At 38.0% G+C, this 16,322-nt stretch overlaps 1 protein-coding gene across 1 annotated transcript in view; it reads right to left on the bottom strand.

Moving 5' to 3' along the window:
• The window catches only part of LOC146484259 (uncharacterized), a 25,650-nt gene extending 15,190 nt beyond the window's left edge, over positions 1 to 10,460 (bottom strand). Inside the window, exons 1-2 of the mRNA XM_085105046.1 lie at positions 10,361 to 10,460; positions 4,586 to 4,753 (exon numbers count right to left, since the gene is read on the bottom strand). Coding sequence (XP_084961172.1) covers positions 4,586 to 4,751 — 166 coding nt within the window. The 5' untranslated portion in view covers positions 4,752 to 4,753; positions 10,361 to 10,460. The remainder of the gene's footprint in view (positions 1 to 4,585; positions 4,754 to 10,360) is intronic.
• Between the last annotated feature and the right edge of the window lie 5,862 nt (positions 10,461 to 16,322).

Below are 16,322 nucleotides of genomic sequence, written 5' to 3'. Positions count from 1 at the left end.
CCACCTTGCATTTCACGACCAACACAACCTGTGTTTTTTTTGGGAAGTAAATCTGGCAGTGAACTCTTTGAAGCGCGATCCATTTGTCAATTGAACAAGACGATTTTATCTTCGACCGAGAAAACAATACCGAATATACGTACTATATTGCCTTCGAACTTCTCACGCTTTTCGCCTTTGCGTTCACCTGTAAAGACCAACATGACGAGGCTGAGTTTCCTTGACAAGGGAATGAGGTCATGAGGTGCGATACCTTTAGTAGCTCATTTCTTTCTTGATAACCGCGATACTCGAATTTCGCGAAAATCGAGACTCCAAAGAGACTGTCACCTTGAGCGGTACTGTAATTAAACTGTGCCAAGCTTTGCATGCCTTTAATATTAAAAGATGTTCTGTCGGAAATAAAAAATTGGGCAGAGCTTCCACGTCGAAAAAAAAATACATGCAGACAACTTGGACTAAAAAAAAAATTCATCCACTGAAAAATTTTTGGAAGAGGGTTAGTACGACAGTGGTGCATGTACAATTCTCAAACTCATTAAAAATTCATCAAAACAAAACAAAGAAAATCACTACCGTGACCGTGGTTTGGATATGTGATCCTAATTACCATAACATTTTGCCAAATTTAGCCTTGAATTTCTCCAAGAATTATTAATCATTTGAGAAGCCATATCAAACATTCGAAAGTGTCAGTGTTTCAACCTACTTCTTAGTGTTTGGATATCTGATGAAACACGCTTTCTCGTGTTTGATATATTACGTACTTAATGTATGGGGCAGTACGGAAATCTTTCCTACATAGTTTTTACAGAGTTATTACACGGTAGAAGAAACCAGGAAAATAAAATTTGAAATAGATGTTATCATAGTTAAGCAATTGTAAACTACACGAACAACTTTAAATTTCTGGAGCTAATTGCAGTTATTCCGTGATTATCTGCATTGTTCTTACTTTTCATGAGGAAAAGTGTTATTTTCACTGTCAGCACCTTCGACTCTTTAGCTCAATGTCTCATTTGAAAACCAAAATAATGTTGAATTTCAAAGTGATACGGTGGTATAGATGAGATAAATGCCAAATTTTGCTTTAATATAATATAATACCAATTTGCCGCAACTTTTTGTTTACTAAAACACTCGCATTGAAATAGTTTTTCTTTTCATTTTTACAGTTTTTCCGGCGGAAGGTTGTTTACCCAACTAAACATTTTCACAGAAAGCTGAGATAACGCTGATGTTGATAAGCTTTATCTATTGTGGAATTGGATAAGATTAATATCGTAGAATCTTATAATCTTACCGTATAAGAGTGAATGTGTTCATATTTACTCGCGATAAGTCTACAACTTGTTGCAGTATAATTTTGCCTCTGAATATATTTTTCATGAACGAACATTTCAGCGTAGTGACGCAATTGAAAAAATTACGAGGATTTATACAATCGAAATGATTTTAAATCTGAGGTTTAAATAACGATGAGAATATATCCCGAGTCAATGCTATCCCTCCGATTTGTTAAAACCTTGTAAAAAAAACTGCGGTCAAGTCTTGTAAGCGTCAGCTCAGTTTAATGGGCCCAATAGAAATGATTACTACCCATCCATTGTTTAGATAAAATATTTGGCTACGTGCAAGTACACAGCTGATTTAATGTTCCAAAAAATTCACTGAAAAAAATAATGTTACAATGATAGCAACTGCTATGCCCATCAAAGGTGAGGGAAATTAACCGCCAAGTGGGCAGCCCAATAGACCTATTCGGCTAACCCAATGTTGTACCCTATTCAGATCCCCCGGCGTTAAGATTCTTTGTTTATTGCATTTGCATTATAATGTAGCATTCACATTTAAATGATATGGAAATACTTGGAACAAAACATTTTATGCCCAAAGGATTTGAATTGGGTACAACATTGCGTTAGCCGAATAGGTCTATCCTGGCGCTGACAACAAGGACAGTCTAAGCAAAATAAGGTATTATCCACAGTAGTTACATTGACATTGATATCAATTTGCCTTTTTTCCCAATATATTGAAAATTTATCCATAGTTTAATGTATGGCGAGGTGACCTCTAGAAACCACCAGGCTTATAGTTGAGGCCACCTCGCCGGTAAATAACCCATTTTGCAGTTGTGTGCTTAATGACCTGGCCTTGGAGTGGAAGCGAGGCTGGGGTAACCTTGTCTTGATACAAACCTCACTGCTATTCATAAGTAGATCATGCTGTTCTTATGCCAACTTGTTTGCATTCACATATGAAAAGCAGTGAGGTTTGTATCTGAAACATGGTCACCCCAGCCTCGCTTCCAATCCAAGGCCAGGTCACTAAGCAAACAACTGTAAAAAGGCCTATTATTGCTTGTACTAGAATTAGTGTTGAAAACTGGAGCTCATAGGAAGATGGCATGTTTGACGATCGAAAACACAAAAAGGAAATATATTGCAAAACAGTTACCACTGTAAACTGTGGGGCATTAGTGTTCAAAAATATGTAGATAGACAAAATTACAGCAATGGGCCGTTACAATAAATAACTTTTCCTAACAGAACTCTTAAACATAAGTAAATTAATCACGCTTAAACATCAATTAGACATTCACGTTACTGTCCCTTTGTAACGAAGTACCCAAACCTTTTTGTTCTGGGGATGGGCTTGTAAACTCTGGTAGTGCCTGATCGCAAGGTATATCAATGATGGATCACATCACAGCTACTTCTACTAAGAATTAATTTCAGCTGTGGCTCTAAATCTCTCACTCCTTCTATAATGTGAAAAACAAGTCACTACTGTAGACTGTTGTGGTGTAAAACTGTAGCTGCGCCCAATTAAAAATATGTCAGTGCCATGTATTGATATAAATAAAACGAGAGGAGAAACCGTTATAATAAGATTAAATTTAGAAATACAGTTGACTGTAAGTGATGTTTAAAACACGAGCAGCAGTGTTTTATCGGGAGGCACAGCCGAGTAGTTTTAGGCCCGATAAAACACGTGCTGCGATCTCTTTGAACGGCTTCAAAAACATTCCTGGAAAAGGGTGTGTCAAGAGAGTTCATAACAATGATGCTTTTGTGAACGTTGGAAATTAGCACGAGAAAAACATTAAACAGCGCATACTAATAGGGAGGAGGTTTTATCGGGTTTTAAAACCACTGCACGTGATGTTTTATCGACTATTTGATAGAAAACTACTTCTCAAATTAATTTACAATTCTTGTTAACAAAACAAAGGTCCGTCAAGGTGATGTTAATTATCATTTCGGTCTGATTCAATCTGCTCAAACGAACGAAAAATATTTAACGCTTAAGGTCGCGGGTGATACATGGCCATATATATTCATACAATGTCACGAACGTTTGAAATCGGATTCCGCTAAAAATTAACAGAGATACTGGGGAATAATGGAGGTGCATAAGGGTTGCTTTTCATTGAGTGGATCGCACGTGGTTTTGTGTCCAAGTTTTCTCCATATCTGTTAACGGCTTAGAAATGAAAACTCAAATATTATTGAAATTGAAAATATGAGACTGTATAAAGTTCAGATTCCCAAGTATTTGGTATCCTAAACCTTTCATAAAGACTTTCTTGGACTTATATATCTTTGGCGACATTTGACTTTCATTTGCCGTGGATCTTGAGAATTCTTTCAAATACCGTGTTAATACTGCTGGATATTACTTGCATCTTGAATTACACGCACTCTGCATGTAATTCGACTAGATTGAAATCGCCTTCATAACACGCGGTTTGGTGTATTTGTATGGAAATCCGATGTCAAATAATTTTAGTAAAACATCGCTTCTGAAAATTTCATGAATTGGAAACTTTTGGCACTAGGAAAAGGATTTTAAGAACAAAATTGGAGGGATGTAGCTGTGACAGAAAGCGTCCAGTCGTGTTTTGAACTTTCCATACATTTGTCTGTAAGCGAACCAGCCGTGAACTGCTACTAAAAATAGTTCGCGGGAAAAAATACAGACAAATGCATGGAAAGTTCAAAACACGACTGGACACTTTCTGGCACAGCTTCATCCCTCCAATTTTGTTCTTAAAATCCTTTTCCTAGTGCCAAAAGTTTCCAATTCATGAATTTTTCAGAAGCGATGTTTTATGAAAATTATTTGGCATCGGATTTCCATACAAACACTGTTATTTCAAGCCTGTTTGCCAACTCGTCAAAATGGCGTCGAAAACCGTGATAAGGCCTATTGAATAATCTGTTCCAGTTTAACATAACAAGTTTTAAATTCGTCTTTATTTCGATCCGAAAATATGGCTCCCTGGTGTGAATTATGGATTCCTAACTTGCTTAATTCAACTGTCATTGACACTTGTAGGTTTTTGGAATCTAACTACTATACGATCAATGAAGTTAATTTTCAAACAGCAATATAGTTATGAAGGAGAGTGAACTGGAGCGAAAAGTGCCATTATTTATTTTTTTGCGCTAAGTGTTCCCCTGCATCCGAGGGTCAATGCAAAATTTTTCTGGTCAAAATCTTTCGGGACAACAGAGTTCCATTGCTAAGGTTCTCCCTGAGTCGATATCAGTAAAACTAAATAACACTAAACTCTTACGTTCGCATTTCTCGGTAGCATTCAGTCTTGCTTTCAGTTCGTCTACCCTGGCTCTCAGTTTTTTCAATCGACCTCCCCCGCTTTCACCTGCAACAGGCCTAGTCTGTTCCATCAGGGTAAACAGCGCCATTAAACCAAGAAGAAACGCGAATTTCAGGATGGCCATGTCTGAGGAATACAAAAGATCAGGAAGACGGAGATTAGATGGGAGATGATGTGAACCAGCTTGCAATTAAAAATATTTCCCTATAAACCATACTTGTGTCCGAGCTCAAATGACAACAAACGCCTTGATAGGAGACCTCGCAATGACGATCTGTTCGACTAGTTTAAAAGAGAGAGTACGGAGTAATAGTTTTTTTTTGTAAAGGAACAGCTCGGCGGAAAATTAGGTTTCCAATGAAAGGTAACACTAAAATTTAAAGTGCCTGTGAAATGATTTTTATTGGATCTTCATGGACATTTTTACCATAGTTTGTCTCAACCTAAAGGGTTTTAAAACAACGCGAATTCTCTTTTTTCAGTAGTTGCTCTAAAAAGTGGATCGATTTACAGCGCACCGAAACAATTATAGTTTAGCGAGGGTTACGTAAGAAAGTTGACCTGGTGTTGCAGGGTTCATGGGCAACAAGAGAGCTAAAAGAGATACCAGTGCCATTGCCGGTATTCTGGAACCATACGAGACCGCGAAAAAAACCCGCTTTAAACATAATGTATGACCTTTGTATTTGTCTCTTCACAGAATATCAGTGCAAATTTGTACATAAACATCAAGGATTTTGCTGCAACATATGTTTAAGTTTGCCGTTCTCAACCCATTGTGTGCTTGAAGCGAACTTTGTCCGAAAATCAAACGTAATAATTTTGCCATACGCAAACTATCACTTGAGATACTCGGTATGCATCCTTACTACAAACCAGGCACTAAAACCGGCCACTGCGAAGGATTAGTAGATTTTCCCGGTACTCTAGGTCGAGACAATAACTTTAAATCAATTTAAAATGTTCAAAGATTGACTCTCTCCTCAAAATATTCTCAGAACAATCCTTAAAAATACAGTTTCCAAAAGGCCAAACAAATGTTTTCAAAATACGTTGAAGAGCGCTGGCCCATCTAAAACATTACCCCACTATTCCTTAAATTCTTCGAAAAAAGATGCGGATTTGAGCAAGGCAACACCCGCTTACACAAGAAGGTTTCATAAAAATAATCCGAAGAAGCCTCTGTTCTCTAGCGCTGTATCATTAGATTGTAGCTTTAAACTTGGTATTTATCGGAGGATTGTAGATTTACCAAAGTAACTTCTTTCATTTAAACAAAATCGAAACCATTAAAAGGAGATTGTTACAATTCTTTCATTTAAGGTGACTCGACCCAGTTATTTTTTGTACCACTGGTATCCCCACCTTTACTTTTATCGTAAGTGTAACACATAGAATGAATAGCATATAGATCAATCTACAATATAGCAAAAAAAATTTGGCGATCGGAGTAAATGTCACGTGGTTATAGTGCCACGCCCCTTTCAGGTCTGAGTCGAAATTCTGCTGTTGCCGGCTTTTTTTTCGTAGAAATCTCTCGGCTACACATAGTGCGCATTAGTGCCTTGCGCTGAACAGAGTATCAACAAAATCGCAAAGACCCAATTCGAGAAATTTAGCGCTTTCCAAATTTAGGTCATAATTTATGTAAAAATGATAAGCAAACTTTACACGATTATATCTAATAAACTATGAGATTTATTCCATTATTTTGGGGATCTTTATTACAGATGGGTCCTTGCAAGTCAGCAAAAAGCTTTAGGGCCTTGTAAATGCAGGCGATTTCGAGCAATGCAAACATATAGAAATGATAGTTTTAGCTATTTGTTGACGCTTGTCAGCGTTTCAGAGTCCTTCTCACAAAAAAATTATTTTCTTAAAAATTCGTAGTTTTTTTTCCTTCAAATTTTTTCAGGGCCACAATTGATTCACGTACTACCCGGATTCTGAATTTCATGGTCATTGAAAAACTGTGACATTATCTCCTATAAGCCCAAACTTGAGTAAACATTGAAGATTTTTAGCGTTTTGGCTGAGTTTGTGCTTTGGGAGTTTTCTATTGTTTCGAGTTTGTCATAATACAGCATTCTTGTTCAGCACGTGTGCAATGACCACGCTTGCCTGACTTCCGAATGGACTCATTGGACATTGCACGCGTGCTGAACAAGAATGCTGTATCATGACAGACTAGAAACAATAGAAAACTCCCAAAGCACAAACTCAGCCAAAACGCTAAAAATCTTCAATGTTTACTCAAGTTTGGGCTTATAGGAGATAATGTCACAGTTTTTCAATGACCATGAAATTCAGAATCCGGATAGCACGTTAATCAATTGTGGCTCTGAAAAAATTTGAAGGAAAAAAAACTACGAATTTTTAAGAAAATACTTTTTTTGTGAGAAGGACTCTGAAACGCTGACAAGCGTCAACAAATAGCTAAAACTATCATTTCTATATGTTTGCATTGCTCGAAATCGCCTGCATTTACAAGGCCCTAAAGCTTTTTGCTGACTTGCAAGGACCCATCTGTAATAAAGATCCCCAAAATAATGGAATAAATCTCATAGTTTATTAGATATAATCGTGTAAAGTTTGCTTATCATTTTTACATAAATTATGACCTAAATTTGGAAAGCGCTAAATTTCTCGAATTGGGTCTTTGCGATTTTGTTGAAACTCTGTTCAGCGCAAGGCACTAATGCGCACTATGTGTAGCCGAGAGATTTCTACGAAAAAAAGCCGGCAACAGCAGAATTTCGACTCAGACCTGAAAGGGGCGTGGCACTATAACCACGTGACATTTACTCCGATCGCCAAATTTTTTTTGCTATATTGTAGATTGATCTATATGCTATTCATTCTATGTGTTACACTTACGATAAAAGTAAAGGTGGGGATATCAGAGAGCTTCAAAGTAGGGTGGTACCGGCAAAAAATAACTGGGTCGAGTCACCTTAAACGAAATCGAAACCATTCAAAGAAGATTGTAACAATTCTCTCTATTAGTTCTATTAAAATCTCTCCAAATAGGAAAATACTCTTGAGCCTGGTTTCCAATTAGGTATAATTTAGAAATCTATCCAGCCTAATGTTCTGTCCCGACAGCAGAAATGATCCAGATTGGGCAATTCCGGGGCAATTCAAATTGGTGAAATGTTCCATATCATCAGTCCTTGTTTTTAGAAAAGCTATAGGAGCGCTTTCGAGATCAATCATTACTCCAGATAGAAATACAACCTAGCTCAATCACTGCGGCCATCATCCACTGGCTAACAGACAGCAGCGGACCTCCGATGAACGTATTAAATTCTAACCGATATACATGTACTAAAGAAATACGCTTTATATCAAGGGATCCATTGACAAGGAACTTAACCATCACTGTATATGCTCAAGATATGGGGAAAGAAATAAAACTTTCACCCCACTCGAGGGGAATTTGACTTTGATTTTGTGACGTCTGACACGAGTGCAAACTACCCAGAGGAATCCACTCATTCGACTCTTAATTATGTTCGGTCTCAATGTCGTTGTCAGTAATATAATCCAAGGCCTCTGAATCGCTTAAACACCCAGAATTTGAACTACTCCATGACATTTCTCACTCGTACTAAATTAACAGGAGAAACGTGGAGTTTTTGCGTGGGTAGATGATCACCAACGAAGAAACAACCCGGTTCCCCGGCTGACGTCATCAATTTGCTAGGACCCAGACCTCTCACAGCGCGATAGTGAACGAGAACATCGCGAGTTTAAACGTCCATAGCAACGTGAGGATTTTATGAATTTTCTTGTCATTATGCAAAAATAAATTTAGGATTAGGGACACTTTAAACTGAAGCTGGTGACACCATCAGGTCCGACATGACAGTTTTTTTTAGTCCGTTCTTCAAACCAAATAAACATTGAACCTGCAGCAGAATGATCTGTTCCGAAAACAAAACTAACCCACATTGGAAATTCAAAATAGGGAAAGGGTCCATGTCATTAGCGCTTTTAAAAAGCTATAGGACCGCTTTCTTTATCAAAAATTACACCCCGGTTGGTTTAAACTGGAAGCTGGTAATACCAATAGGTCCACATGACAGATTTCATTAGTCCTTTAATCAAATTATCAGTCAGTCTGTAGCTGCATTACGTTTTATGTATTCAGTCCCAACACATATTCTACTATATTCTATATGCTATATTCTACTCTTGTGATGATCTAGATTACGGATTATTGCTCTGATTACTGAGGATAAATTGAAAGAACTTTTCAACCTGTAGCACTCACCTTGAGTCGGTACAGACAACTCTTTTGAACAGATAATCTGCTAGTTTGAACTGATAGCTTTGTTGCTGATCCGCGGTATAAAGTCATTGTGAAATTTATATTAGGTGGAGACAAATAAATCAATCAACCAATCAATCCAGTTTCAAGAATTGCCATGGTTAGACGTACAGTTGAAAACAATTTACTTAATGGGTGGTCGCCTATGGCATATTTGGAATTGGGCTGGTCATGTAGCGAGAAGAACAGATAACCATTGGACAACCCGCATTACGTTCCGGACGCCTCGGGGACACTCAAGGAACCGAAGAGGACCAAGGACGACTTACATAGTTTCTTAAAGCACTGTTACCGTGTCGCTCAAAACGTGGCCCAGTGGAGGTCAATGGCGAAGGCATACGTCTAACGACGGGCATTAAGCGGCTGAAACTGACTAACAGACAGTACATTTCATTGCAATTAAAGCGATAAGAAACAAAGAAAGCAATTTTAAAAAATACGGCGCGCACCTTCCTCTAAAGTACGCCGCTATAAAACAGTAACGGGGAAGGCGAAGAGGAGCCAAAAAAAAAAAAAAACGAGTAGTGTCTCATTCGCAATGGAACTTTTGCACACGCCTACAAACTCCCGATAATGAAAAAGTCATCTTCGCCAAGTCTCGGCTCAACTCCCTCAGCACAAAACACAACAATGCACTTTTGTTTAGTGGTGTGATGAACCATTTCTTGATACGCGACGACACAGACGAGTCGGCTTGAATGCTTCCATCCCTCCAGTAGCGCCCGTATTCAACAACGAAACCTTTTGAAAACGTATATTAATCTAAGTAGCCCCATAAAGTTTTCTTAATACACTAGTTTTCCTTTGTTGTATTGTAAACCATTAAAGTTAACTATATGTGTGAACGCGCGCGATAATCGCTTTAGCAAATGCCAAGCCGTGGCTTACTGGGGCATGTTCAGTGTCCTATGGTATTTGATGCAACTGATTAAACCAGGCGATTAACACTTAGGCAGGTGGATGGCAAAAAAAATTGCTGGGTTCAAATCCTGGTGTTTAAAATCAAGAACTAACTTATTTATCGATTGTAGTATGCCGGGAGATTAGAATATCGTTTTTTCTTTGAAAGACGTACGAACTTAAAACAGAATTGAAGAAATGGTTTTGCTTTCCAACAGCGAGAATAAGCTCGGTGAAGCGATTGGCCAATTTCAACTTATTTTGCGAGACAGTAGTACTACATGAGACCTCAACCTTTTATTCCAGTGGGCACTACTTCTCCGAGATGACTTTGTGATAGGCTCGACCCAACAAGATGTGAAAAAAAAAAAAAAAAACAGTTCGAATCAAAAAGCGAATCTCGGCGAGACTCCTGTTATCAAACAGACTGTTCAATCGCCAGTGCTCTCACTGTTTCTGAGAATATATGGAGAGAACTACCATTCCTATTCTCCACTCACCTTCACTAAGCAAAGACAGCTATTAGGAACAAACCTAAAGATCCGCAAGGCCGAAGTGATAACTTTGCTTCTGACCAACTGAGTAAAATCACGGTGATATTTATAGTATAGTGATGGACAGATGTCAAGTATACTCAAGTTTTGCAAATAATTGATTACGTTGTGGTTGCCACTAGCTTCTTGAATGTTTTCCAAACTTCCCACGGGCAATCTTAACCCAATATATACCAGAACCCCTTTTTATAACTTAGTAATATCAAAAGTAGTGCGCGGAGAGCAGGTTTTATTTGTGATTGATTGCAAAATTATGTCTATGCGATGAATTGCTGCTACACAAATGTCTGCTTGGCAAACGTTTTTAAAAACTAAGCGATGGAAACCAGAGTTTGTCTGATTTGTACACTTCATCTTATGGACGCGCAGCCGTACGTATGCTGAGAAATATACCGTGATGACGTTAGTAGGAGTTAGGGAATAGCGGACGCTATATTGTAAAGGTATCTAAGAGACACAGTACAGCTATGAAAACATTTTAATCGTTCGTAAACTTGACTGGTTCAAAGTAATTCCGCTCTAATGGGAAATTTCTGAATCCTCCCCCGCTTGTCTTTTATTTTATTGGATATTTTCAAAGCGTGAGGATAATTGGACAAAGGGCGATTGCAGCAACCACACTGAAACCGTCTTATTTGCAAAACTTGAGTATACGAGAACTTTGTCTTCTGCTCGTGATCAGTAGCAAAGTTATCACTTCGGACTTTCGGATTCTTATTTGGTTATTATTATTCTTATTATTGTGTGCGTAAGTTTGAATCCAAACTTGAGGAAACTTTGGCCAGGGTATTCAGTCATTTTAGTTTCTCGTGGTACGTTCGGGCACTGACTCTTGTTGATTTTAAACACCTTGTAGGCTTTAAACAAAACAACTATTTTATGCCGTTACTTTTACCTGGTAAAATCAGTTTATTCAAAAGTTTAAATCACTAATTAGGCATCGTCAGCAAAGGACATTTGATAAATTTATCGCATGCGTTCACACGTATGCGTTTTCAAAAGTTTGCGTTGATAAATACCAGCGACAAAGACAGCAATAGAAGATTAGGCAGACTGGTCTGGCCATGGCACAGCACACACTGTCTTTTAATTAGGCCGAGATTTTTTCATACTCAAGAAGAAGCTAGGCATGAAAGGTGGAAGAAATGTGGCCGCGTGCTGAATTTGTTTTAGGACGAAGGACGATATTAAAGCTTAGATCCGTCATCATCATCTATACGAGTTTATTGATAAACTACCCGTCCCCAGAGTGTAATTCTCTAAGACTAGGAATTAAAGCGTTTCCCTTTATAACTAACTTGTAAAAGGACTGAGTCTGTTAAGTTACAATATAAATTGGGATGTGCGTTCAGCGTGTTCTTCAGTTGACAATTAAGAGGCTGTCCGCGTTAAAACGGATAAGTTAAATTTCGACTTTTCACCGATTTCGCTGATTTTTTTCTATGAACATTCATTACTATATCCCATAAAGAAATATCACATTGACTGACTCAATGCCATTTTTTTCGTTGTTGGCGAGACGGTTTACAAGGGGACCTCAAAACTACCCAATTTTACCTTCGGGGACTCTACAATTTATCTGTAAATCGCAGGTGCTGTCAAAACGTCATTCCTCGGCTCGCTCAAACAGCTTGAATATTTTACACATTGAAGTTCCATTTGTCAATAATAATTTAAATGTTTAACTTTTGTTTTCTGTGAAATTTTGACTGAGTTACAATTTTTTCAAAATACCTCCTCCTAAACTCCAGAATTCATCAAACGTAACATAAAAGTAGTTAAAGCCTATTTTCACAAAAGTGGGACCTGACTTAGGGTCCGATAGACACATTTCTGTTCCGCACTAACACCAATCCACTCATGTATGGAATAAAATTTGTGGGCACTTTACGCTGCGTGCCGTATTAAAAGAGCTCCGCGATATCCCTAATATTCATGGATTTCAATCGAAACTTTTAAAACGTAAAGCCGTCAGACCGATTGACACATTTCTGATCCGGACTCTTTTAGAAATACAATAATAATCACCAGGTAAATATTTCTGGCCATTCAGCCATATTTTAGAGAAGAATTGGTATTTTAAATGAAACCTCGAGCTATTTTTCTTTCCCACGATGTGCTATAGCAGTGTTTGAGTTGGGTTCCTACAGTTGATCATTTTAAGGTAAATATTCAACACTCATTTTAAAGCGTTACCTTTCTTGTTTGTATGAGTAAGATCAGTAGTAAAAAATTCTCTCCAAAACAAAGAATTAGTTGGGGAAAAAGTTTCTTTCTCCCTCTTATAGTATATGTGAACTGGTTTCTTTACGTTTTGTGACGCAGTGTTTAGTTATCAACGTGTCAAGACTCACGGTGAAATTTATAGTATAGTAATGGACAGATGTCAAGTATACTCAAGTTTTGCAAATAACCGGTTACGTTGTGGTTGCTACTAGCGAATCGTCCTTTTTCCAATTATCCTCACACTTTTAAAATAAACATTGAAATGAAAGACGGGGTTGGATTCCGGAAGTTCTCATCACAGAAGCGGAACTTTGACAAATAACAAACGTACATGGCTCACAACAATAGAAAAATTAAAAGTGGACACGAACAAAATTCTTTGATACCTGTACCATCTCTCACAGATACCCGTATTTTGCAGAAAACAATACTACACTTATCTGTTTTTTCAGCAATATCGTTTTGAAGAGGACAACATTCATTTTTTTTTTAAATAGTGGAGAACATGAAATGAGGCTGGAAGGCGTTCTCGGCCTTGTTTGATAAAATTGTTGATAGTGTAAGTATATCTATTTATGGCTGTACGCAGAGCACAAGCGTAGGAGTTTCTGAGCAACTCTAGCTTCTTGAATGTTCTCCAAACTTCCCACGTGCAATCTTAACCCAATATATACAAGAACCCCTTTTTTATAACTTAGTAATATCAAAAGTAGTGCGCGGAGAGCAGGTTTTATTTGTGATTGATTGCAAAATTATGTCTATGCGATGAATTGCTGCTACACAAATGTCTGCTTGGCAAACGTTTTTAAAAACTAAGCGATGGACACCTGAGTTTGTCTGATTTGTACACTTCATCTTATGGACGCACGGCCGTACGTATGCTGAGAAATATACCGTGATGACGTTAGTAGGAATTAGGGAATAGCGGACGCTATATTGTAAAGGTCACGGTATCTAAGAGACACAGTACAGCTTTGAAAACATTTTAATCGTTTGTAAACTTGACTGGTTCAAAGTAATTCCGCTCTAATGGGAAATTTCTGAATCCTCCCCCGCTTGTCTTTCATTTTATTGGATATTTTCAAAGCGTGAGGATAATTGGACAAAGGGCGATTGCAGCAACCACACTGAAACCGTCTTATTTGCAAAACTTGAGTATACGAGAACTTTGTCTTCTGCTCGTGATCAGTAGCAAAGTTATCACTTCGGACTTTCGGATTCTTATTTGGTTATTATTATTCTTATTATTGTGTGCGTAAGTTTGAATCCAAACTTGAGGAAACTTTGGCCAGGGTATTCAGTCATTTTAGTTTCTCGTGGTACGTTCGGGCACTGACTCTTGTTGATTTTAAACACCTTGTAGGCTTTAAACAAAACAACTATTTTATGCCGTTACTTTTACCTGGTAAAATCAGTTTATTCAAAAGTTTAAATCACTAATTAGGCATCGGTCAGCAAAGGACATTTGATAAATTTATCGCGTGCGTTCACACGTATGCGTTTTCAAAAGTTTGCGTTGATAAATACCAGCGACAAAGACAGCAATAGAAGATTAGGCAGACTGGTCTGGCCATGGCACAGCACACACTGTTTTTTAATTAGGCCGAGATTTTTTCATACTCAAGAAGAAGCTAGGGATGAAAGGTGGAAGAAATGTGGCCGCGTGCTGAATTTTTTTTAGGACGAAGGACGATATTGAAGCTTAGATCCGTCATCATCATCTATACGAGTTTATTGATAAACTACCCGTCCCCAGATTGTAATTCTCTAAGACTAGGAATTAAAGCGTTTCCCTTTATAACTAACTCGTAAAAGGACTGAGTCTGTTAAGTTACAATATAAATTGGGATGTGCGTTCAGGCTGTCCGCGTTAAAACGGATAAGGCAAATTTCGACTTTTCACCGATTTCGCTGATTTTTTTCTATGAACATCAATTATTATATCCCATAAAGAAATATCACATTGACTGACTCAATGCCATTTTTTTCGTTGTTGGCGAGACGGTTTACAAGGTGACCTCAAAACTACCCAATTTCTTACCTTCGGGGACTCTACAATTGATCTGTACATTGCCGGTGCTGTCAAAACGTCATTCCTCGGCTTGCTCAAACAGCTTGAATATTTTACACATTGAAGTTCCATTTGTCAATAATAATTTAAATGTTTAACTTTTTTTTTCTGTGAAATTTTGACTGAGTTACAATTTTTTTCAAAATACCTCCTCCTAAACTCCAGAATTCATTAAATGTGACATACAAGTAGTTAAAGCCTATTTTCACAAAAGTGGGACCTGACTTAGGGTCCGATAGACACATTTCTGATCCGCACTAACACCAATCCACTTATGCATGGAATAAAATTTGTGGGCACTTTACGCTGCGTGCCGTATTAAAAGAGCTCCGCGATATCCCTAATATTCATGGATTATAATCGAAACTTAACATAAAGCCGTCAGACCGATAGACACATTTCTGATCCGGATAATAATAATCACCAGGTAAATATTTCTGGCCATTCAGCCATATTTTAGAGAACATCTATCTTGTTATTGGTATTTTAAATGAAACCTCGAGCTATTTTTCTTTCTCACGATGTGCTATAGCAGTGTTTGTTTTGCGTGCTGACAGTTGATCATTTTAAGGTAAATATTCAACACTCACTTTAAAGCGTTACCTTTCTTGTTTGTATGTGTAAGATCAGTAGTAAAAAATTCTCTCCAAAACAAAGAATTAGTCGGGAAAAAGTTTCTTTCTCCCTCTTATAGTATATGTAAACTGGTTTCTTTACGTTTTGTGACGCAGTGTTTAGTTATCAACGTGTAAAGACTCCGTTGTTCATTTCAGTCTTTTTCAATTAAAACACAGAGGTGTTTCTATTTGAATATAATTGTTAAAGCCCTCCTAGCACATTCTGAAAGGTTAGCATCACTTAAAAATTTCTGCTATTCCATCCAGTTGTTCCCTGCATGAAAAATTATAGACTCATTATGGATCCAGCAGAGACAAGGAGACGGCTTTGTTTTGCTTCTGAGAGCAACTTATTTGGAGAGCTGTCACTTTTCAGAATGCGGCGATATTAGCGAAGCGGAGCTGATCTTGGAAAAAGGGCGGGTATTCTTTGCTCGTCAGCGATCCGGTTTGCGAGGTTGCCTTTCTGCCCGAGTTTTATTCCCGGGATTTATTAGGAGCATTTCGACGAGTGATTTTGTTTTTCCGGTATCAAGTTATACTGTAACTTAACAGACTCAGTCCGGTAAATCTCTCTCTCTAGTCCTTTGAGCCCCCAGTGGGGAATAGGGCCGCTCCGGTAAATAGCCCATTTTAAAGTTGTGTGCTAAGGGACCTGGCCTTGGAGTGGAAGTGAGGCTGGGGTGACCTTGTCTTGATACAAACCTCACTGCTTTTCATACGTAGATCATGCTGTTCTTATGCTAACTAGCTTTCATTTACATATGAAAAGGAGTGAGGTTTGCATCTCACCCCCAGCCTCGCTTCCAATGAAAGGCCAGGTCACTAAGCAAACAACTGTAAAAAGGCCTATTGATGCCTGTGCTGGAATTAGTGTTGGAAGCTGGAGCACATTGAAAGATGGCATGTCTGACGACCAAGGACACAAAAAGGAAAGACATTGCAAAACAGTTATCACTGTAAACTGTAGGGCATTAGTGTTCAAAAACATGTA

Source organism: Pavona decussata, unplaced genomic scaffold, assembly GCF_977016875.1.
Source record: "Pavona decussata unplaced genomic scaffold, jaPavDecu1.1 SCAFFOLD_36, whole genome shotgun sequence".
In the NCBI taxonomy this organism is placed as follows: Eukaryota; Metazoa; Cnidaria; class Anthozoa; order Scleractinia; family Agariciidae; genus Pavona; species Pavona decussata.
The sequence above is the reverse complement of the archived record's forward strand: the minus strand, read 5'-3'. Positions and strand labels throughout refer to the sequence as shown.